Source organism: Xiphophorus maculatus, chromosome 8 (genome assembly GCF_002775205.1).
Source record: "Xiphophorus maculatus strain JP 163 A chromosome 8, X_maculatus-5.0-male, whole genome shotgun sequence".
NCBI lineage: Eukaryota > Metazoa > Chordata > Actinopteri > Cyprinodontiformes > Poeciliidae > Xiphophorus > Xiphophorus maculatus.
The window spans coordinates 2,787,599-2,812,418 of NC_036450.1; the positions used below are offsets into that span (position 1 = coordinate 2,787,599).

The 24,820-nt window shown below is 45.2% G+C and overlaps 1 protein-coding gene across 1 annotated transcript in view; it reads left to right on the plus strand.

Annotated features, from left to right (window-relative positions):
- Positions 1-24,820, plus strand: part of LOC111609424 (NLR family CARD domain-containing protein 3-like) — a 50,198-nt gene that overhangs the window by 7,910 nt on the left and 17,468 nt on the right. Inside the window, exons 2-5 of the mRNA XM_023337878.1 lie at positions 1,129-1,248; positions 18,864-18,942; positions 19,099-19,327; positions 19,471-21,259. Of these exons, the coding sequence (XP_023193646.1) occupies positions 1,129-1,248; positions 18,864-18,942; positions 19,099-19,327; positions 19,471-21,259 (2,217 nt within the window). The remainder of the gene's footprint in view (positions 1-1,128; positions 1,249-18,863; positions 18,943-19,098; positions 19,328-19,470; positions 21,260-24,820) is intronic.

A 24,820-nucleotide genomic window follows, 5' to 3' on the forward strand; every position in this document is an offset into this window, starting at 1 on the left:
ATCCAGAGCGGCGACGAGAGGCGGAAAATCCACAGTGGCGACAAGAGGCGGAGAAGCAGTGGCTGTGGGCTCGGATAGCTCCGGAGGTGCTGGGGCTGGGCTGGTGGAGTGGAAGTCTGGCTTCGGGGGCAGAGGGTCGCCAGCCAAGATGGCATAAGCCGCCTGGCGTTCCCTCTCTGCCTCCCGCTGCAGCTCCACCAACTCCAGGGACGGGAGATAGGCGGACCAGCCCTCAAACACAAACAAGAGCCTGATGGCTACCCCGAGGCGTCTGAATACAAAGTATGGCTCAGCCATAATGTCCCTAAAGTCCTTTATGGTCTCTTGCAATTCACTCCAGCGTGTTGGGTCCATCTTGAAGTTGTTCTTGTAGCGTGCCTCACCGTAGTTCCTGTGGCCGGGTCCTTCTGTCATGAAACGGTGTGGTGAAGGAGGTGAGGCAAACGCTGTAGACCCAGGTTGAAGTGAGAAATGATGATTTGAATGAGGGAAGAACAAAATCCTGGCAGCACAGCAGAGCGGAAAGCAAAGGCTCAGCACTGCTAGCAACAGGGTTTACGAATGGACAGCAGACAAAACAATGACTAGGACCCGACAGAGACGCAGACACACAGGTGGCATTAAATACACAGAGGGTAATCACAGAAACGAGACACAGCTGGGAAACAATCAAGGGGAAGACAGGACAACACGAAGACTCAGGGACACAGAAATCCCTAAATACACAGACAAACACAGATCCCGACAGTTTTGTAGGATAAACATCATGTTTAAATGAGTTGGTAGGTTATATATTACATTTTACTGAGTTTTGTAGGTTAAACATCACGTTTAACAGAGTTGTGTAGGTTAAATATTAAAAATGTTTTATTTGCATTGTCATGGCACTTGCCTTAATGTAGTTTTTGATTTTTGATTCTATGTTCTATGATTGTGTTTTTGTGTTTATTATGTAAAGCACTTTGAAATACCTTGCTGCTGAAATGTGCTATTCAAATAAAATTTGATTGATTGGTTGATTGATTGATTTATTGATTGACTGATTGATTGATTGATGAAGCTGCTGCTCCTCTTTGCTGCTTCATCCAGACTGAACAGATTAAGTTTTAATCATTATGTTTCTGTCAGGATCCATCAGAGACTCAAACCAGAACCAGAACCAGAACCCAGCTGTGTGTCTTTTAAGAGTAACAAGTCAAAATATGAGAACATTGACTTTAAATCTCCTGGATCTCCACCATCAGAGAGGTGAGCTGTTTCTAACTGGTGTACTTTTCTGTTTATATCTGTCATTGTGGCCATGTGATGCTAAAAAGTTCTGTTGGGTTCTGTTGTCATGGGAACATTAGACTGAATATCAGGTTATTTTATTTGTATATGCCTTACATCAATGCATATGGTAACATGTCTTGTTAAAGACGTCTACACATCTTCCTCAGGTTCATGATGTGAGAGATCAGCAAGTTAAAATCAACTGAACTTTAATAAAACGCAAAGATATTTTTGGAAAGCTGACAGAAAAATTCACACTAAGATTCAGTCACATCTGGTTTCCATTTTTAATACCTGCAGTTACATAGAATAAAGCCACACTTTAAGCTGCATAAAAACCTCTTCTGGAATATTACAGCACCGGCTGCTTGCATAACTAATGATTTGAGTTACTTTGAACAGTTTTGGTTATCAGTCCTGCTTCCTAATAAGGAGTTGTTATTTCTGAGGTGTTTCTGCTGCAGGTGCAGACCAAGCCTTGTACTGTCAACCTGACCAGGACAGGAAAGTTCATGTGCACAAAATATTTCACTAGCAGCAGAGCCATGATGTTATTATAGAAGATCATACTCAGTTAATTAATCTGAGCTTCAATACCTGCTGATGAAACATATTGTAATAAAAGGCTAAAATATAATCCTAGAGTCTTCATGTTAACATCAGTATCAATAAATAAAGTCCAAAGGGGATCATTGGTAACTCAAAAACTAATGAAAGAACTTCAAAGAATGAAACAGATCCATTTAAATCCACATTCCCCGCTTATCCAGGGTCGGGTCGCGGGGGTAGTAGCTTCAGAAGGGAGGCCCAGACTTCCCTCTCCCTGGCCACTTTTTCCAGCTCTTCCGGGGGAATCCCGAGGCGTTCCCAGGCCAGCCGAGAGGCATAGTCCCTCCAGCGTGTCCTGGGTCTTCCCTGGGGCCTCCTCCCGGTGGAACATGCCCAGAACACCTCACCAGGGAGGCGTCCAGGAGGCATCCTGGCCAGATGCCTGAGCCACCTCAACTGACTCCTCTCAATGTGAAAGAGCAGCGGCTCTACTCTGAGTCCCTCCCGGATGACTGAGCTTCTCACCCTATCTGTAAGGGAGAGCCCAGACACCCTACGGAGAAAACCCATTTTGGCTGCTTGTATCCGCGATCTCCAGCGTAGATCGACCGGTAAATCAAGAGCTTCGCTTTTTGGCTCAGCTCTCTCTTCACCACAAACCGCAGCAGAGTGTGAAGTCCACAAAACACATGTAGACTGGTTGGGCAAACTCCCATGCACCCTCTAGGACCCTGCCGAGGGTGTAGAGCAGTGTTGTATAAAGTACTGAAATCTCAGAGTCAAGTAAAAGTATAAGTACCTCTCCAAAATATGACTTTGGTAAAAGTCCAAGTCACTGACTGAAATGTTACTTGAGTTAAAGTCTTAAAGTATCTGAAACTTCTTGTACTTAAGTATGGAAATTACTGTAAAAATGGATGTACTCAAGTAATGTAATGAAAAGTACAAGTAAAAAGTAAAACAAAGCAAATGCAGTTTGAATGACATTTTTTATATTTTGGTAAACTTGTCAAATACACTTAAAATAATGTACACAACCAAGTGCAGGCAAAAATTAAACCTGCTAATAGATATACCTGCAGGCATCATTTAGTTAAGAAAATTAGGTGCTTTACCTATAGCACAAGGTTAACTTAACCTGCTTTACAACTGAACCAGCTTCTTAGTATACCCTCCAGGACAGAAAATACAAAGTTTTTGTAAGCCTTAAGTTTTCCCTTCAAGTAAGGTCAGTGCTGAAAATGAGAAAAATAAATAGTACAGAAAATGCGGCCAACATGAAGAAAAAGATCTGTTACGATTACTCTACTTCACAAATCAGTGAATCAGTCAATGCTACAGTCAGTAGGTGGTGCACACAACTGGTCATTATGCAAAAGAAAAAAAGAATTGGGAGGGAAATGCAGCTTATTGGCATCTGTAAACCTGGTTTTGAACTTGCATGCCTTTCCTATATTCGTTAAATTTAGTCTAAATTGCTATCGCTATGGCTTCTGTCCCCCCTTGAACAGAGGAGTCTAGGTAGCCTGCTACAGCCAACATTAGGCCTAAGCTAAATACACCACGTGTGGAACTGAAACAATGCCAAACAAAGTTCATTTATGGTCAAGATTTCACAATACAGTAGTGTCTAGTGACCAAGCTATAGTTACTGAAACAGGAGGATTATAACCATTTCACAAGACGTTACCTCGATGTGTTTCTTCAAGTTGGACGGGGAGTTTTTGTAAGATAGAATTTCCACATCTTCGGGCAGGAATAACATAAACTGCATGCGGTATGACGAATCTTTAACACCCACGAAAGAGTATATTGTGTTTAAATAAGGCCATGGGCTCTCATCACCAGCTGGTGGTTCCCCTGGAGCCGTGTCCGACATAGTTGCAGTCGTTGTGGTCTCCGTCTCCTCCTCCATGTGGCTGCTGCTGATTGCGAGACTTGCTTTGTGTTTAATGGGAGAAGCGAAACAGGTGTATCCTATTGGTGGTGACAAAGAAGCCCAGGCAAGGAGGCTACGGACTTTGTTCGGTAGCCTACTTGCTACTTGCTAATCAGTAGGTGGGATCAAAACACTTGTGTTTCTCTCTCTCGCTTTTTTGTAACGAGTAACTAAACCACACATTGAAAATGTATCGGAGTAAAAGTACGCAATTAAGTTCGGAAATATAGTGAAGTAAAAGTGAAAGTCATAAAAAATTTTCATACTCGAGGAAAGTATGAAGTACTCCAAAATATACTTAAGTAAAGTAGTGAAGTATTTTTACTTCGTTACTATACAACACTGGTGTAGAGCTGGTCCAGTGTTCCACGATCAGGACGAAAACCACACTGCTCTTCCTGAATCCGAGGTTCGAATATCCGACGGACCCTCCTCTCCAAGACCCGTGAATAGACCTTGACAGGGAGGCTCAAGAGTGTGCCCCTCTATAATTGGAGCACACCCTCTGGTCCCCCTTTTTGAACAGGGGGACCACCACCCCAGTCTGCCACCCCAGGGGAACTGCCCCCGATGTCCATGTGATATTGCAGAGTCGCGTCAGCCAACACAACCCTACAACATCCAGAGCCTTAAGGAACTCCGGGCGGCTCTCATCCACCCCAGGGGCCTTGCCACCGAGGAGCTTTTTAACCACCTTGGCAACCTCATCCCCAGAGATTGGAGAGCCCAACCCAGAGTCCCCAGGCTCAGCTTCCTCAACGGAAGGCATGTTGGTGGGATTGAGGAGGTCTTCGAAGTACTCTGCCCACTGGCCCACAACGTCCCGAGTTGAGGTCAGCAGCACACCATCCCCACTATAAACAGTGTTTGTGCTGTACTGCTTCCCCCCCTGAGACGCCGGATGGTGGACCAGAATCGCCTCGAAGCCGTACGGAAGTCTTTCTCCATGGCCTCTCCAAACTCCTCCCATGCCCGAGTTTTTGCCTCAGCAAACACCCGAGCCGCATGCCGCTTCGCCCGCCGGTACCCATCAGCTGCTTCCGGAGTCCCACAGGCCAAAAAGGCCCAGTAGGACTTTTTCTTCAGCCTGACAGCATCCCTCACCAAAAGTGTCCATCAACGGGTTCGAGGGTTGCCGCCGCAACAGGCACCGACAACCTTGCGGCCACAGCTCCGATCGGCCGCCTCAACAATGGAGGCATGGAACATGGTCCACTCAGACTCCATGACCCCCACCTATCCTGGGACGTGTTCGAAGTTTTGCCGGAGATGGGAGTTAAAGCTCGGTCTCACAGGGGATTCTGCCAGACGTTCCCAGCAGACCCTCACAACACGTTTGGGCCTGCCAGGTCTGACCGGTTTCCTCCCCCACCACCGGAGCCAACTCACCACCAGGTAGTGGTCAGTGGACAGCTTGTCACCTCTCTTCACTCGAGTGTCCAAGACATACGGCCGCAGATCCGATGAAACGATGACAAAGTTGACCATTGAACTGTGGCCTAGGGTGTCCTGGTGCCAAGTGCACATATGGACACCCTTATGCTTGTTATGGACAATCCATGACGAGCACAGAAGTCCAACAACAGAACACTGCTCGAGTTCAGATCGGTGGGGCCGTTCCTCCCAACCACGCCCCTCCAGGTCTCACTGTCATTGCCCACTAGAGCGTTGAAGTCCCGAAGCAGAACAAGGGAGTCCCCAGGAGGAGCACTCTCCAGTACCCCCTCTAAGGACTCCAAGAAGGGTGGGTAATCTGAACTGTTGTTCGGCCTGTAAGCACAAGCAACAGTCAGGACCCGTCCCCCCACCTGTAGGCGGAGGGAGGCTACCCTCTCGTTCACCGGAGTAAACCCCAACGTACAGGCGCCGAGATGGGGAGCAACAAGTATGCCCACTCCTGCCCGACGCCTCTCACCTTGGGCAACTCCAGAGTGGAAGTATGTCCAGCCCCTCTCAAGGAGGCTGGTTCCAGAACCAGATCCATGCGTCGAGGTGAGACCGACTATTTCTAGCCGGAACCTCTCAACCTCACACACTAGCTCCAGAGGTGACATTCCACATCCCAAGAGCCAGCTTCTGCAGCCGAGGATCAGACCGCCAGGTCCCCTCCCTCTGCCGCCACCCATCACACACTGCCCCTGACCCCTTTGACCCCTCTCACGGGTGGTGGGCCCATGGGAGGGGGGGGCATGTTTCCTCTTCAGTCTGAGCCCGGCCGGGCTCCATGAGTAAAAGGCCGGCCACCAGGCGCTCACCATCGTGCCCCCCTCCAGGCCTGGCTCCAGAGTAGGGCCCCGGTGACCTGCGTCCGGGCGAGGGAACACAAAGTCCAATGGTGCTGTTCATCATTGGGGTCTTCGGGCAGCACTTTGTCTGGTCCCTCACCTAGGACCTGTCTGCCTTGGGTGACCCTACCAGGGGCATGAAGCCCCAGACAGCATATATCCTAGGATCATTGGGGCACTCAAACCCCTCCACCACGATAAGGTGGCAGCCCAAGGAGAGGCATGCCATATCCTCTCCTCTCCATGACCATCCAGTTAACAGAAATCTCAGAATCTGATCTGATGTTTCTCTCAAATTAGTTAAACCATCATTCATGCAGCCCCCTACTGACCAGTTATTGACACCATAGCTAAACAATTACTGCAAATAAATAACAGGAAACATTATTTAACTAGAATCAACTAACTTTTTTGCTATGACCTCTAAAATACATGTAAAGAACAAATAAAAACCTCAATCAGTACACATAAATTATGATGCTGACTTGACCTTTGAACCACAAATATTTCATTGCATTTTATTCTGTTTTGCATCAACTTAACTTTTAAAAATCAGTCTTATTCATTTTGTCCAATATTATTTTGGCACAAAAGTGCAGCAGTGAATTTCATTTCTAGGTTAATATTCGGATCATTCTCTAAATCTGACTACAGACAGATTGATGCTGAAATAAAACATCTGAATTAACTTCAAGATTCCAGTTTCACCCCTGAGGTTTAAACATCACCCAACATGGCGGATCATCAACCATTTCTAGAGTTGATATACATAATAACTCATGTGGATCTGATTTAGAACCAGATAATCTATAACTGACCATCTGGTTCTGAATGAAGCTCCATCAGATCCTCCTTGGATGGTCAGAGTGGAAATGATTCCTGGTTCTTCTCCATGTCAGAGCTCAACACTAAATCACCAAACTTCTCTCAGTCATTTCAAACCAATATGTTTGTCTCAGAAACAGATCTTTCTGCTCTCTAAACAAGGCTGGGCATTATTCAGGAGGATCAATGATCAGGAACATGTTGGAGGATTGGACCGGTTCTGATGGGAATCATTTAGAACATCAATTTCAGTCTAAATAATAATCCTGTAAATTTACAGTAAGATACTGGCAGCTACAGATGCCAGCATTTTACTGTAAAGTTATTTTATCTATACCATATTTACAGTATGTTACTTTTGTGGAGCGAGAAAATTAACAAAGTCCAAACCTTGTTAAAGAGAGAACAAAACACAGCTTTATTGCATCTGCAGATGGAGAGCACAACAGTTACACTGTTCAGAATAACTCTGACTAGACAAAGGAAAACACCTCTCTTATGTATTGTATACTGTCCTTCCTACACAGACATGATATCATCCAAGAAGCACAGCCCTTCACGCACAGACATGATGTCTGTGAAGAAACGTATCAGATTATTACACACGCAGAGAAAAACGCAACCTTCAGTTAAAAACAGGTTTCAGGCAGAGTCTTCTGTGTCTAATAATAATTGCCCAGCCTTCGATTCTGGTCTGTCTTCCATGAGGTAGAAAACTATTAGCTATAACTATTTACTTATCGCCTGTTGCTAGGCTTCTAGCACACTAAGGCAAACTGTGAAGGCTAAAAGAGAAAAAAATAACTGGAAGACTGAAAATAAATTGATTAAACATTGTAATATTAATACTGAATAAACTTCTAATAAATGTAAACACACTGAGAATATTTTATTTTCCACACTTTTAAGGTAAAAACAGTATAAATACTTAAAAAACCCTTTAAATTCTGGTGAATTTAGCTGCCAGTAATGTCCTGTAAAATTACATGTTTAACATGTCATGAAGTGGTGCGGGTGAGGTGGTGAGGCAGAGGCAGCGGACCCAGGAATGATGAAATAAATGATGATTTAATGTCGAAAGAGTCCAGCAACAAGCAGCAGGCACAAGGACACACTGACGACAAAGAAGCTAACATTGACGTTGACATTGACGAGGACCCGACGAGGAACAAGGAACACAGGTGGAGTTAAATACAGGGGAGGGTAATCACAGAACGAGACACACCTGGGAACAATCAAGGGGAGGACAGAACAACGAAGAGACTCAAGGACACAAAAAACTCTAACTAAACACGGAAAAACACAGATCCTGACAGTACCCCCCCCTCAAGGGCGGCTACCAGACGCCCACAAAACAAAAACACAACAAGGGTGGGTGGAGGGGTGCTGGACGGCGGGCCAGAGTCCAAAATAACACAAAACAACCCACCGTTGTGGGCGGAAACACAGGGAGGGCCAAGAGTCCAAAAACAAACAAAAAACTACCCACAGGGTGGGCGGAGGCAAAGGAGGCGGGAACCACGGAGGTGGTCCGGCGGTCGACCGCGGCGCTGGAGGCGGGAACCCCAGAGGCGGGAACCACGGAGGCGGTCCGGCGGCCGTCCGCGGCGTTGGAGGCGGGAACCACAGAGGCGGTCCGGCGGCCGTCCGCGGCGCTGGAGGCGGGAACCACAGAGGCGGTCCGGCGGCCGTCCGCGGCGCTGGAGGCGGGAACCACAGAGGCGGTCCGGCGGCCGTCCGCGGCGCTGGAGGCGGGAACCACAGAGGCGGTCCGGCGGCCGTCCGCGGCGCTGGAGGCGGGAACCACGGAGGCGGTCCGGCGGCCGTCCGCGGCGCTGGAGGCGGGAACCACGGAGGCGGTCCGGCGGCCGTCCGCCGCACTGGAGGCGGGAACCCCGGAGGCGGGACCCCAGGAGGCGGTCCAGCGGCCGTCCGCGGCCCTGGAGGTGGCGATGATGAGCCCCAGGGGCCGCCCACAGACGGCGACGACGAGCCCCCCGATGCAGGGTCTCTGGTGGAACGCTGGGAGTCTCGGTCGGAACGCTGGGGGTCTCGGTCGGAGCACAGGGGGTCTCGGTCGGAGCACAGGGGCTCAGGGTCTCGGGTGGAACGCAGAGGGTCAGGGTCTCAGGTGGAACGCAGAGGGTCAGAGTCGGAATGCAGGGGGTCAGGGTCTCGGGTGGAACGCAGGGGGTCTCGGTCTCGGGTGGAACGCTGGAGGTCAGGGTCTCAGGAGGAACGCTGGAGGTCAGGGTCTCAGGAGGAACGCAGAAGGTCAGGGTCTCAGGAGGAACGCAGAGGGTCTCGGAGGGAACGTAGAGGGTCTCGGGAGTCGGGGTCTCGGAAGGAACGTAGAGGGTGTCGGGAGTCGGGGTCTCGGAAGGAACGTAGAGGGTCTGGGTCTCGGTAGGAACACAGGGAGTCTCTGGAGGAACACAGGGAGTCTGAGTCGGAGCGCTGGGGGTCTGGGTCTCGGAAGGAACACTGGGAGTCTCGGAAGGAACACTGGGAGTCTCGGAAGGAACGCCGGCTGGAACGCCGGCTGACTCGGCCTCGGGTGCGCCGGCTGGAACGCCGGCTGACTCGGCCTCGGGTGTTCTGGCTGGAACACCGGCTGACTCGGCCTCGGGTGCGCCGGAGCAAAGCCTTGGAACCGGCCGCGTAGGCGAGCCGCAGCGAAGCCTTGGAACCGGCCGCGGAGGCGAGCCGCAGCGAAGCCTTGGAACCGGCCGCGGAGGCGAGCCGCAGCGAAGCCTTGGAACCGGCGGCGGAGGCAAGCCGCAGCGAAGCCTTGGAACCGGCCGCGGGGGCGAGCCGCAGCGAAGCCTTGGAACCGGCCGCGGGGGCGAGCCGCAGCGAAGCCTTGGAACCGGCTGCGGGGGTGACAGCTCCGGAAGGCGACGAGGGGCCGGGTCCACCGGCGGCTCACGTCACTGTCTCCGGGCTGACCGTGGAGGTGGCGGCTCCGGAAAGCGACGAGGGGCCGGGTCTGCCGGCAGCTCACGTCGCTGTCTCCGGGCTGACCGTGGAGGTGGCGGCTCCGGAAAGCGACGAGGGGCCGGGTCTGCCGACGGCTCACGTCGCTGTCTCCGGGCTGACCGTGGAGGTGGCGGCTCCGGAAAGCGACGAGGGGCCGGGTCTGCCGGCGGCTCACGTCGCTGTCTCCGGGCTGACCGTGGAGGTGGCAGCTCCGGAAAGCGACGAGGGGCCGGGTCTGCCGGCGGCTCACGTCGCTGTCTCCGGGCTGACCGTGGAGGTGGCGGCTCCGGAAAGCGACGAGGGGCCGGGTCTGCCGGCGGCTCACGTCGCTGTCTCCGGGCTGACCGTGGAGGTGGCGGCTCCGGAAAGCGACGAGGGGCCGGGTTCACCGGCGGCTCACATCGCTGTCTCCGGGCAGACAGCGGAGGTGACAGCTCCGGAAGGCGACGAGGGGCCGGCTCCACCGGCGGCTCACGTCGCTGGCTTCCCGGACGAAGGAATCGACGGGGGCCATATCCGGGGGGTGCTAACACCAGCCTTGTTCCCCGGAAAAGCTCCCGCTGCAGGTCGGCAAGAGCCTCCGCCAGCTCCCTGTCCTCCCTGCCGGACCTCCGCCACGGGCCGCTCTGCCCTTTAGGCGGTAACCCCACTCCTGCTGGGTCCATGATAGCAGCCTCACCGTTCGGTATGGTCGGGTCCTTCTGTCATGAAGTGGTGCGGGTGAGGTGGTGAGGCAGAGGCAGCGGACCCAGGAATGATGAAATAAATGATGATTTAATGTCGAAAGAGTCCAGCAACAAGCAGCAGGCACAAGGACACACTGACGACAAAGAAGCTAACATTGACGTTGACATTGACGAGGACCCGACGAGGAACAAGGAACACAGGTGGAGTTAAATACACGGGAGGGTAATCACAGAACGAGACACACCTGGGAACAATCAAGGGGAGGACAGGACAACGAAGAGACTCAAGGACACAAAAAACTCTAACTAAACACGGAAAAACACAGATCCTGACATAACACTGTAATAAAATTTTAAATTAAGTTACTGTTATAGTAAATACAATGGTGAAACTAAATAAAGAGTAAATTACTGGCATCTGTAGCTGCTAGTATTTTACTGTAGGCTTAGTTTCACCACACCATGAACTTTATCAGTAAGCTCTGGGAAAAAGTATTAATATTACACAGTCTTAGTTTTTGGAAAACTGGCAATTTGAAGGCAGCAGGTCAATTGTTGTGAAAATTGGCGAAATTAGGTGAGATCACTCCAGACCAATGCAGAAAACAGATCAAGTAAGCCTGAGAGAAATAAGTGAATCTTGTATTTTGATTTATTGATGATTATAAAACAAGGTACTGTATTTTCCAACTATAAGGCGCACTGCATTATAAGGCGCATAGAATAGACGCTACAGTAGAGGCTGGGGTTATGTTATGCATCCATTAGATGGAACTGCGCTAAAGGGAATGTCAACATAATAGTCAGATAGGTCAGTCAAACTTTTTTAATGGATTACAAACCAGAGTTCTGACATCTCCATTCATTCCCAAAATGAATAAACAGCTGTTTTATTATTTTCCCCGAGGTAAAGTTAGTGACGTGGTATTTTTGTGACAGTTTATCTTTTAACAACAGCAAGGTATAACATATAGTGGAGGGGAACTTTTCCTTGATTCAATAAACACGTAAAAAACAGTCTGATACTGTTACGGTGAATCAAACGTTAGTGCAATCACAATATATATCCACTTCCGCACCATTGATTCGTTCATGTTAAATTCTCTCGCTGCTGCTCTGTTCCCGTGTTCTACTGCGTCACTGATCGCCTTGAGCTTAAACTCTGCGTCGTAAGCATATCTCTTAATAGGAGCCATTTTGGGGTCTTTACACAAAACCCAGCGTGCACCGCGCGCTTCTTCTTCTACGGGGGAAAATGAAGTCGGCGGCTGCTTACCGTAGTTGCGAGACCAGTTGTGGCTCAATATTGGTCCATATATAAGGCGCATCGGATTATAAGGCGCACTCTCGGCTTTTGAGAAAATTGAAGGCTTTTAGGTGCGCCTTATAGTGCGGAAAATACGGTAATTTGAATTTACTTATGTACTTATGTGTATTAATGATGATTATAAAACTGGTGATTTTGTGTCCTTGATTTATTGATGATTAAAGTTGAAAACTGATTCAGTAATAAGATTAAATTAAAATGAATTAAGAAGTAATGAAGAAAATAATGCATTAAAAATGTTATGTATACTGATTTAGTGTTCGTGATGATCATACACCTCATATAAAACTGTAATTGAAAGAATCAAACAATGTGTTAGATACAGAGGCAAGGGAAAAGGCAAGTCTGAACATGTCCAGGCTTTTGCCACAGAGCTGTGTTCTAAACAAGGATCTGAAACCAAGAGAGTCACGGGGCAAGCACGAGAGTGAAGCAGAGTGTTGACCATATGTGGGGATAGCTGGGACTGTCCGATGAGATAGTTGCATGCCTGAGAGGCCACGTACACCTTGTGGAGGCGTGGGCTGATAAGGTATATAAGGCCAAGAGAACCAAGAATAGAGGTTCTTAGTCCGCGGTGCTGAAGACGAGTTAACAAGATGACGCAGACTGAAGACCAGCAGAATACCGCACCCTGGAGCCATGGGGATGTTGAGACTTCGCACCGCCAAAAAGGACAAGACCCCTCGACCCTCAGCCCTGGTTCCTGATTTGACTGCTTTACTCTGCCTCAACCCAAGGATCTCAAAGTTGCTGCAACAGACTTGAAGAAAAGACAAAGGTCACTGAGTGATGAAGATCTGATGTGTTCGAAAGACAACAGCCAGTTCTGCTTTGCTTCTATTTCAAAGAGGATTTTGCTGTATAAAGACAAAGACTCTGACCAAGGACATTGGAACCTTCTGTTGCTGAGATCATTTTCCACCTGGGTATGAGTTGAACTGCCTCCCAAAGCCTCTTTTAGTAATTCAAGTGACACAAGTTAGGGAAAGAAGTTAGGAAATTATTTAGGTGATTGTATTCAAATTGATTTTTACTTTTATTTTGTAATCATTGGTAATTAATCTATTTGTCATTTATCCTTGCTAAACACTTGCTTAATAAAGATACATTAAAATTAGATCGAAGATTGTGGACATTGAAATTAATTGAGTCATTTGTCATTTTATAGTTCTCCCAGTTAATGTAAAATCCATGTGCATGATTTTAGAAATGTGGTGGCTTCAGAAATTCCTTTAGTGTTGATAAAATAATGACCTTGGGGCTCATGCCGAGCCACTAAAAATTGACTAGTCTGTAACAAGCGCACGTTGCATTTAGAAGGGGAGCTACCGTTAACAGGAGTGGTTATTGAGGTTATACAGCTGTGAGGGCTACTCAGCTGATTGCCTCTTAACTGAAAAAGGCCATAACTCTTGGATTATAGGTAGTTAAAGGCTAGTTGAGTCTCCTTCGACACCAGCTTAGATAGATTATCTCTACCAGCCTTGTTTAGGGTAATACTCGACGGCTTAGAGATTTTCCGGACCCTTTGGACGGAGAGCTGGTCAATAGTCAGTCCTTAGATGAAAGTAAAGTTGAGGGCAGGGCTGACTATTGTGTAACGACACAATGTATTAGAAAAAGTTTTTTACCTAATGTGGATTACTCCGTTTTTAAATATATGAAGATAACACTTCACCATATCAGTCAACTGTTAACTATAACTTGCTTTGTAGCTCCTAAAACTTTTCTATTTTATTTTATTCATTGTAAAGTGTTTTCAAAATAAAATCATATGAATAGTTTTACCATTGAATAAGCTCCAAATTCTTTCCTGCTTCATCTTGATTTTTTAGGTTGAATGTGTAGAAAGTGTCATGTTCCGTGTTTTTCTGTGTTTATTTTGAGTTTCCTGTGTCTCTGAGTCTCCGTGTTGTCCTGTCTCCCTTTGATTACTCCCAGGTGTTTCTTGTTCCCTAATTACCTCCTGTGTATTTAGTCTCACCTGTGTCTCTGTGTTTTGTCAGGTCCTCGTCGCGTCGTGTTTGTCAAGTTTGCCTGTGTCACCCGTTGTGAGCATCTGCCCTGCGCTGCTTTGTGCTGCCTGGTCTTGGGACTTTGATTTTCATTAAAAAAACTATCTTGTTCATCTCAACCTGGGTCTGATGCCTCTGCCTCACCACTGCACCACATGACAGAAAGTAGCAAACACTGCCAAAGGTCTTGTCTCAAATGTTGGCTGGACTGCCTCAAAGATGACATGGCTTTCAGTGCTGACCATCCAACCAGCCAATAGCTGCTCATTGCTCTATGATGGGCAAAGACAGAAGTTTTGTTTTAATTTTTTCTCAAACATTTTACTATTCTTTGATATCAAAGCTGAATTCATTTAAGCTCAACATGACAAAGCTTTTCTACAATACCTTTTCATTTATGCTAAGGAGTCTTCTTGTGTGCTCAAATATTTTTTAAAAAATCATGTAATTCTAGAAAAAATATTTTATACTTCACGTTAAAAAGTATTAAGCAAAATGGTTAAATAGTGATAATTTGTTTTGCACTTACATAATATCAGACAAGTCCTGTCACCTGACTGGCAAACTTAGGCTTGTTTCAACATCTGCTGCTGTTGCAGGTAATATTAAAATTAGCTAGTTAGACCTTTTCGAGTTGAAGATGGGACTAAAAATCAACTCCCAAACCTACTGCCAGTTTTTAGAAGAAAAAGGAAAAAGCCTGCATCTTTCAAGAAGATCATAATTTGTAGGACAATGCTCCATGGCATGTATCAAAGTACTCCACTATGTGGCTAGCCAGCAAAAGCCTTAAAGATGAAAGAACCAGATCCAAACACCATTAGTAGATTTACTGTGAAGGAAAACAGTTCACATCTATGAACAGTATCTTTGAGGCTATGGCTGCTGCTGCACAAAAAGTTGATCATTAACAAAAAACTTGTTTGACAATAAACAAGTCAGATGGTAACATTTTCAGTTTTAATTGAGTTTCATAAAAAAGCTGCACACTAATAATTTCCCAATAATCATGCACACATAGATATTGTCCTAAGAAAACCAAAAATGTCCCATTTACTTTCTTAGATATTCAAGTTTGAGAAGTTAACATTTTGCATTGACCGAGAGTAGTTGTTCAACAATAAAATTAATCCTTAAATCTACAACTTGCATAATAATTATGCACACAGTGAATATTCTATTTGAACAGCTTTGTTATTGCATCGTAAACTAATATATTCCCAATTTCATTTCAAGGAATGATGTTGGGATATTTTAGTCAGTCTCCTCAGTCTGATGTCTGAGATTCTGGAAATAAGAAACTACATTTTCTTTAGGAACCAAGAACAAATATCCACTTTTCTTCCAGTAAGTTTCAGATGTTTTCAGTTATATTTCCAGAGAGAGGTTTGATACATTATCTACAGAAATCAGCTGCTCTGTCCTAATGAAAACATCTTCATGTCTGGGTGTTGACGATGATGATCTGCTGTTTCCTAGCTCCATGTCAGACTAACGGTGGACACATTTCCACAACACACTGTGAAATACCTGGTAAGGCCAGTCTGGTCTATCAGGACTTGATTCCTTTGTGCATTGTGAAACCAGATCAGCAGGGAAGGAAAGCTTCATGATGTGGTTGGTGAGATCTACTGGAACTCAACCAAACTGACCTGATGTGGACCATCAGAGGTTCTTTTGGTTCTTAGTGGGATCAGCAGGAACATTAAATCTTTACAACTAATTTATCATCTGGTTCACTGCTCACATCCAGACACCACTTCATGGACCTTTACCTTCTGATTGTCTCTGTGTGGAAAGATATAATGTGAGCTAACTGGATTCCAGGGATCTACAGGATCCATTTTAATATCTTCACTATAACATCCAGTTATAGAGAATCCCTCATGGACACACACCCACATATCTCAGACCTCCTTCATATCCACATCACCTCAGATCTAGTCATCAGAACCTGATGGATGTCCCACACTGTCCTGAAGACCTGTGTGGACAGAGCTAGCTGGCTGTATAATTACTGTATATCGATAATACAAAATTTATTTTAAAAACTTCCACCCTCAGAAGGTATCAATTTTTCATCTGCGAGTATTGATATGTTAAGTCAGTGGTCCCCAAGTATCAGTCCGTGGACCAATTGGTACTGGGCCGCACAAGAAAAAAATAAATATTTCCATTTTATGTATTATTTGAGTCTGGAGGATCTTTTATTTTGAAAACCCTTTAACCGGATTCTTTCGGTTGCATCTTGCGCGCCAACAGAGCCCACATGCAGCAAAATGAGGAAAAAAGATCAGATGTCTTTGGAAAGTTTCTTTGCGAAGAGGAAAAGGCCCCCGCAAAGAGAGAGGAGAATGAGGTTATTCCCACATTCCAAGCCCACTCATGAAGCCTTCAAACTGTTTCGCCACATAGAGACCCAGCACCCTGTGCATAAGCAACACTTCAGGTGTCATTGTCTCTCATCACTCCCAGATGGGACCGTTTCGTTGCAGAGAAACAAGCTTAGGGCTCCCATTAGTCTTTATCATAAGTTAAAATTTTCATGAAAATAAAATGTTCATTTTTGTGGCACATCTGTATCTTATTTTGAAGGGATATGTAAATGTTATAGCTACCAGAGTCAGAGAGAATTAGGGCAGTGGTTGAGAGGACAGGAGTAGACCTTCTGAGTCTTAAGTCTGGTTCACATGGCACAAAATTGTTGGCCGATTTTACAAATCTCTGTGACTACACATGACACGAGGCAATTCAAGTACAACAGGTTCAGCCAGTTCATGTGTCCAGCCACATGGCAGGAGCAACACGCCACACATGAACCCATTCCACTCATGAACATCTGGATTCCTGAAGGAAATCCAGTAAAACCCCCAACATACCATACGTGAATTTAGAATAAGCAAACACGGATGATGATGTAGAATCAATAGTGATAGTTTGTGGACTCTACGATAAAAGATAAAACACAAAGAAAAGGTGTTGATAAAAGGCGGTGGGAGCAGCCGCTCTACTTGCTGCACTATGATTTGGAGGTGAGTTATGTTTTTCATAGTTAACATTTTTAACTGAATAAACATAACCACATATATAATAATGACCTTTACATATAGTGATAAACATTTTACAACATTTGCAGCGGCAAATGGTGATAAAGGCAGATTGATCATTCTTATTAGCAACTGACAAAGAGTATCAGAGACTGAGAGTACGATGAGATCCTGGCAGTCTGAGAAGCAGCTACTCAGAGGTTCAAGCAGGGGAATGGTGGTGCTGCACAGCTGTAAGGAGTTGATCACTACGAGGTGAGACGGAGCCACCCCCCCAGCAGCTAGTAGTTAACAGCTTACAGCAGGGGTCTCAAACTCAGTTTACCCGGGGGCCGCTGGAGGTAGAGTGTGGGTGAGGCTGGGCCGCATTCACACACACGGTCTCCTCAGCCGAACCTTTCTGATTGCCTATTACCATATTTGGCCGTAGTCAGGCGCTGTAACAGCCGTAATTGTGTAGTGTCTCTTTAAGATACTCTAGTATTGCTAATGATGTCAGAAGTATGCGCCACGGCTTCTCTGTAGAGAGCGTGGGAGAAACGTGCTAGACGGACATGTTGGCTCCCTAACTTTTTAGTAATGTTACGGGTTGTTTGGACGCTGCTCAATTTTCATGTCTGATAATATAGCAGCCGTTCAACCTGGCTTTGTAAGGTTGGTGATTTATTAAAGGACAACACTGTGGAATTCCCAGTACCAGTGTGGTGAGTTTTTGACCATCCTGACGAATCTGCCGCCTCCTCTCCTCCCTTAAACATAACCCAAGCGTTACAGCGCCTAACCTTAATTACGTTACACTGATCAGCAACTTCCGGGTCTAGACTGGATGCTGAAGCATGTGAAGCGGGAGCGGCCGTGGAAATTGCGCATGTACCGCATGCAAATAATGACAAATAGAAAATGCAAATAGGCCTGGCCGATGTCCCGCCCCTGAGAGCAATATACTCCACCGTGATTGGTAAGTTCGTTCTGCTCCACACACAACACTGAAAAGTGCCAATTATATCAAACTCGTGGGCTGCACTAACATTAAACTTTCATATTGAGGCGGGGGCCACAAACTATCATCCCAAGGGCCGCAGTTGGCCTGCGGGCCGCAAGTTTGAGACCCCTGGCTTACAGCGACGGCTAACTCCAGGAACCGAGGCAGAAAGGCCTTTTCCTTAGAGTCCAAAAGACATTTTTTACTCCAAAATGCAGCCACAGTACGTCCAAAAGAAAAACATAAGTGCAATCATTTGCATATTGAGAGACTACAGAGGCTGGATCACTGTTGAAACTTTGAGTTTCATGTCAAGTCAAAATTAATTAAATGACAGAAACAAATTTTCTCTCTGCATCTGTGATTCATTTTGTCCAGCTGTGGACTGTTAGACTCTGTCCAATCAGAGTCAGCTATTGTGTAGTTGGTGCTTTTAATCAGTTTTCAGTTAATTAAATCCAAGTCTATGAACACACAATGCCACTAAAATCACTCTGTCCTTGTAAAATCTTTCAGAAAATTGAAAAAGTGCATCAAATAGTATCGAATTGTATCGTTTGCCAAATATTGTGAAACATATTGTATTGTAATCGGAATATTGTATATCGTATCGTATGGTGAGATTATTGTATCGCCACACCCCTAGACAGAGTCTTCACTTCCACTGTCCCCAAGCTCTGTGACACTGTCTCCACCAGCATCAAATCTGCTGACAGTGTGGAATGAAGTCGAAGTTCAGCACCAACTTTTAAAAATGTCTACTGGGTGATTCTGGTGTTACTGGTCTTCTTCCTTGTAGTTCATCTTCCTCTTTCTAACTTCTTTTTATTGTGTTCATGTGATGTTCTTTTTTATGGTTTAAGGATTTTAATGTGAAACTCTTGGTGATTTTCTCTGTGAATACTGCTGGATGAATATTTCTGGACTTCCTCATTGTTCCTAATTCCTCCACAGAGTGGACCAGCAGAGCTCAGAGGTTCACAGTGGTCCATCTGTCCAGCAGCATCAAACACAGCTGGATTCCATATTTTTGGTCTGTACATGAACAAATTTTCCATGGGTTCTGTTCACAATCATCTCCATGCTACACTTTGTAGACCAGAGGACTGTCGGTCTGAGCAACATCTATCTGGCGTTGGGCTTCATAATTTCAGTCTGATGATTCCTGTATTTATTTTTTCTGTTCCAGCTGTTGGAGGACAACATTGTCACCTATGTGAAGAATGAGCTGAAGAAAATCCAGACATTTCTGATTCCAGATAACACAGAATGCTCAGAGAGTCAGAGAGAGGATGATGAGGTGTTGGGAGGTGAGGATGAAGAGCAGAGGAGGAGCAACAGAGAGGCAATGATGAAGATCACACTGAACTTCCTGAAGAGGATGAAGCAGGAGGAGCTGGCTGACTGTCTTCAGAGCAGTAAGAGGATTTCTGCAAAGATTTGAACTGATGGATAAATCAGAAATTTACTGATGTCTGAAGAGACGAAATCACATTTATGCAAAACATCTTCAGAATATGATTTTATTTAGTTCTTTATTTTACTTTTTGTCTTGTTTTAGAACGTATTGCTGCAGTTTGTCAACAACAACTTAAATCTGGTCTGAAGAAGAAGTTCCAGTCTGTGTTTGAGGGAATTGCTAAAGCAGGAAGACCAACCCTTCTGAATCAGATCTACACAGAGCTCTACATCACAGAGGGAGGGACTGGAGAGGTCAATGATGAACATGAGGTCAGACAGATTGAAACAGCATCCAGGAAACCATACAGAGAAGAAACAACAATCAGACATGAAGACATCTTTAAAGGCCCACCTGGAAGAGAACAACCAATCAGAACAGTGATGACAAAGGGAGTTGCTGGCATTGGGAAAACAGTCTTAACACAGAAGTTCACTCTGGACTGGGCTGAAGACAAAGCCCACCAGAACATCCAGTTTATATTTCCATTCACTTTCAGAGAACTGAATGTGCTGAAAGAGAAAAAGTTCAGCTTGGTGGAACTTGTTCATCACTTCTTTACCGAAACCAAAGAAATCTGCAGCTTTGAACACTTCCAGGTTCTGTTCATCTTTGATGGCCTGGATGAGAGTCGACTTCCTCTGGACTTCCACAACAAGGAGATCCTGACTGATGCTACAGAGTCCACCTCAGTGGATGTTCTGCTGACAAACCTCATCAGGGGGAAACTGCTTCCCTCTGCTCTCCTCTGGATAACCACACGACCTGCAGCAGCCAATCAGATCCCTCCTCAGTGTGTTGGCATGGTGACAGAGGTCAGAGGGTTCAATGACCCACAGAAGGAGGAGTACTTCAGGAAGAGATTCAGAGATGAGGAGCAGGCCAGCAGGATCATCTCCCACATAAGGACATCACGAAGCCTCCACATCATGTGCCACATCCCAGTCTTCTGCTGGATCACTGCTACAGTTCTGGAGGATGTGTTGGAGACCAGAGAGGGAGGAAAGCTGCCCAGCACCCTGACTGAGATGTACATCCACTTCCTGGTGGTTCAGACCAAAGTGAAGAAGGTCAAGTATGATGGAGGAGCTGAAACAAATCCACACTGGAGTCCAGAGAGCAGGAAGATGATCAAGGCTCTGGGAAAACTGGCTTTTGATCAGCTGCAGAAGGGAAACTTAATTTTCTATGAATCAGACCTGACAGAGTGTGGCATCGATATCAGAGCAGCCTCAGTGTTCTCAGGAATGTTCACACAGATCTTTAAAGAGGAAAGAGGGCTGTACCAGGACGAGGTGTTCTGCTTCATCCATCTGAGTGTTCAGGAGTTTCTGGCTGCTCTTCATGTTCATCTGACCTTCATCAACTCTGGAGTCAACCTAATGGAAGAAACACAAACATCCCAGAACCTTTCATTTAGAGGCTCTAAACAAAAATCTCTCCATCAAAGCACTGTTGACCAGGCCTTACAGAGTCCAAATGGACACCTAGATTTGTTCCTTCGCTTCCTCCTGGGACTTTCACTGCAGACCAATAAGAGACTCTTACATGGTCTGCTGACACAGACAGGAAGTAGCTCACAGCCCAATCAGGAAACAGTTCAATACATCAAGAAGATGATCAGTGAGAATGTGTCTGCAGAGAAAAGCATCAATCTGTTCCACTGTCTGAATGAACTGAATGATCGTTCTCTAGTGGAGGAGATCCAACAGTCTCTGAGTTCAGGAAGTCTCTCCACAGATAAACTATCTCCTGCTCAGTGGTCAGCTCTGGGTTTCATCTTACTGTCATCAGGAAAAGATCTGGATGTGTTTGACCTGAAGAAATACTCTGCTTCAGAGGAGGTTCTTCTGAGGCTGCTGCCAGTGGTTAAAGCCTCCAACAAAGCTCTGTAAGGACACAGATTGTTATTGCATATATTGTTAACCAAGTGAAAATGTCTAATGATGTGCTAAATATTGATTCATGCTGTTGTAGCTTATTTATTGGCACATTGTCTCCCAGATGTCACCCACAGGGGTATATTGGGGAGAATGTCTATTAATATGTAGCATCATCACCATAACAAAATCATCATCATTGTACATTATTAAAGAAGCAAAACTCCTCTTATCTTTTTAGACTGGATGAATTCAGTTTTAGTGTTGAATTCTAAAGTTTTAATGCCAGTTCCTTCAATCTTTCAAAAAAGAACATAATTTACTGGAAATCAAAATAATTTTCTAGGAATTCTTTAATAACAGAGCTTTCTCACTGTCTCTTCAGAGTTAGTTACTGTAATCTCTCAGAGACAGGGTTTGAATCACCGTCCTTAGTTCTCAGCTCCCAGTCCTCCAGTCTCAGAGAACTGGACCTGAGCAACAACAACCTGCAGGATTCAGGAGTGAAGCTTCTCTCTGCTGGACTGAAGAGTCCAAACTGCAACCTAGAATCTTTACAACTTTCTCAGTCATAGTGAGACCAGATTTGTGTCTGTTATCTGCTGTCAAAAATGATGTACATTTTATTTCAATAATAATTATGATAATAATAATTGATGTCTGACTGAGACATGGCTAACCATGCTAAGTCGCAACATATAAATGTTGCTGGTTTTCACTGCAACATTGCAAAATACCTCTCATCTTGAAAGAACCAAGATGAAAGGTATTTAGAATGGTGGGCATTGGGTTTCAACTGATAACTCTGAAAACTTGATGGATTGCTGCATCCTAAGTACAAACAGATCCTTCCTCCCAGCAGTTGTTAGACTTGTGACTAATGTTTATTTTTATTATCTACAAAACTGGAAGCTCTCTGGTATGGAGGAACTTGCTACAGCAGAGAAGGTCTGTTAGAGGAGGAAGAAATGTCTTTAGTCATTTTATATGATGTTAAATATTTAGTTTGATGATTAAATATTTAGCTTACAACCATGGCATTTATAAACTAATGGATAACATTTTGAATCCCTTTTGGTCTCTTATGACAAGTTAAATAACTCAAGTCATTGCTGTTATGTTTGTGTAACTTTGCAAATGACCGCCCATTTAAACTGTAGGGATCTTTCACATGTTGCTGAATGAACCTTGGAAACCAACCTGTCTACTGGAACCACAATGACATGGTAGTCAGAGCAGCATGGGCCAAATATAGCTCCATGTGGAACCAAGAGGTTAGAGAGAGGTTAGAAATTACAAGATGCCGATTTACAGAAATGGATGATGGACAGAAAGTTAAAATTTTCTGATAAATAACATCTTAAAGCAGATATTATTGGTATTGAAGAGACGTTGCTGAGAGAAAATAAAGATTTGCTCTCAGCATGGGTCCCGGAAGAGGCTTCGGTGGGCAGGGGGAGAAGCACTTCACCCCGCAGCGTCGCTGAGAAGAGTGCCACCTGTAGTGTGGAAGTAGTATCGTGTTCCTCATCCTCAGCCGTACTCATAAATGTTGTCACTGAAACTTGAATGTTTCAGTGTAAGGGAGTGGATGAGCAACATGTTTAAATAATCTTCTATATTCAAAGAAATATATCTTATATTTATATATATAGCCATCCATTTTCTTACACCCTTGTCCCTAGTGGGTTCAGGAGGTGCTGGTGCCTATCACCAGCTAACATTCTGGGCGAGAGGCAGTGAAGTACACGCTGGACAGGTCGTCAGTCTGTTGCAGGGCAACACGGAGACAAACAGGACAAACAACCATGCACACACACTCACACCTAGAATGACCAATTAACCTGACAGTCATGTTTTTGGACTTTGGAAGGAAGCCAGAGTACCCAGAGAGAACCCACACATGCACAGGAAGAACATGGAAACTTTGTGCAGAAAGACCCTGTAATACACACCATACAGTTAGATGCTTTGAAAAATTCATTGTTATACAGACCAAAAGAGCTATTTTAAGCTAACAGCCATCATCATCTAAAATAGCCCTTTAAAAAACTTGAATCATCACTTGAAAGAAGATTTAATTTCCTTTTGGGATCAATAAGCTGATTTTTAATTTAAATTTAAATATGCCAACTGAAAGAGTAAGAATTTATTTGAAATTAACGAGAGATAAATATAAAAGATGTATTGGAATCAGTATGAGCGCCACAGCAGCCCAAATCTGACAGCCAACTGCTGCCTTATTTGTTCATTCTCCCACTCTTTTATTTTGCCAAGATTACCAGTATGACTTTGTGTCCGGATTGGGTTTAATGAAACCTCTCTGTTAAAAACATCATCTGATCTGGACTTTGTATTGTGTGAGTTCTGTGTGATGACATAAGGATTGTAACATATTGGTGGCCCATCCTATTCCAAAATTGTTTTTAAAAACATTTGTAGGGCCATTCAATGGTGTGATATTTATGAATGCAATTTTAATTGTGGTGACTTCTGAAAGTGTGTTTTCAATGTGTTTAGTAACCTTTAGTGCCAGCTTAGTGGGGCTTTTTTGGAACTTTGTGTTACGGCCCGGCTCGAACGGCCGCAACAAAAAATATTGAGGACACAGCAACCAGCAACATTTTTAAGCCCTTCAGAGGCATTTATTAAAAACAACCAATTGTCTAGGGGTGCAATAGGCGGAAGCCCAAGACGTGACAGTTCAGTGCTCCCTCAGTCTGGTCCTTCCCCAGTCATGGATCCGGTTTGGCCCCACAGGTCTCAGCTCCCACAAGATGTCAGCTGTGCCAGCGCCGCCTCCGAGTCCAGATCTCGTCTGCGCCTGGTCCTGCATCGGCCAGCCACACTCATAAATGGAACAGTGCTCCTTAGTATACTGTCCAGGTGGCCATGTAATTAGAAGCACCTCCCACAATCAAGGACCTAATTGACAAACAGTTTACCTGCCACACAGCTCACACACAGGACCGCACAGCAGGGCCATCACACTTTGTAATTCAAATTAAAGAGTTCTAGGTAGATTTCCCTACATGTTTGGCTGGTGCTTGTTTGTGGATTGTGTTCAGTAGTGTTTTTGTGTCTTCTTTTCCCCTACATTAGTTTTCTCAATTTTTTATCAAACATGAGTATAGTTTGGAGGAGTTTTTTTTATACAATCCTTTTATTGAGCAACTTTATTGCTGTTCAAAAGAATGTTTTTGTGAGTTGTAGCTCCGTTTTCCATCTCTGTATCCAAATGGTTAAAATAATGGAAATTGAGATTCGCTCTGCTTTGACTGAAATTGATGTTTTCCCTCAAACCAGCTCTGATGCTGATCCTCAAACTAAGCCTGATGCTGTTTTTCAGCCCAGCCTTGATTCTCAGGCTTCATTGGACTCTTTCTGTTAAAACTGACATGGGATTAATTTAGTTCATATAGGAATTTAATATTTCTCTTGCCAGCCTCCTTTTTGCCTTTGGTTCAGTCCTTTATGGTTGGAGGCCCATCTATAGACTGAACCAGTTCACAACAAAAGGCAACATAAAGATATATAAAATAAAGCAGTTCCTTAAATCAGTCCAAGAAGAA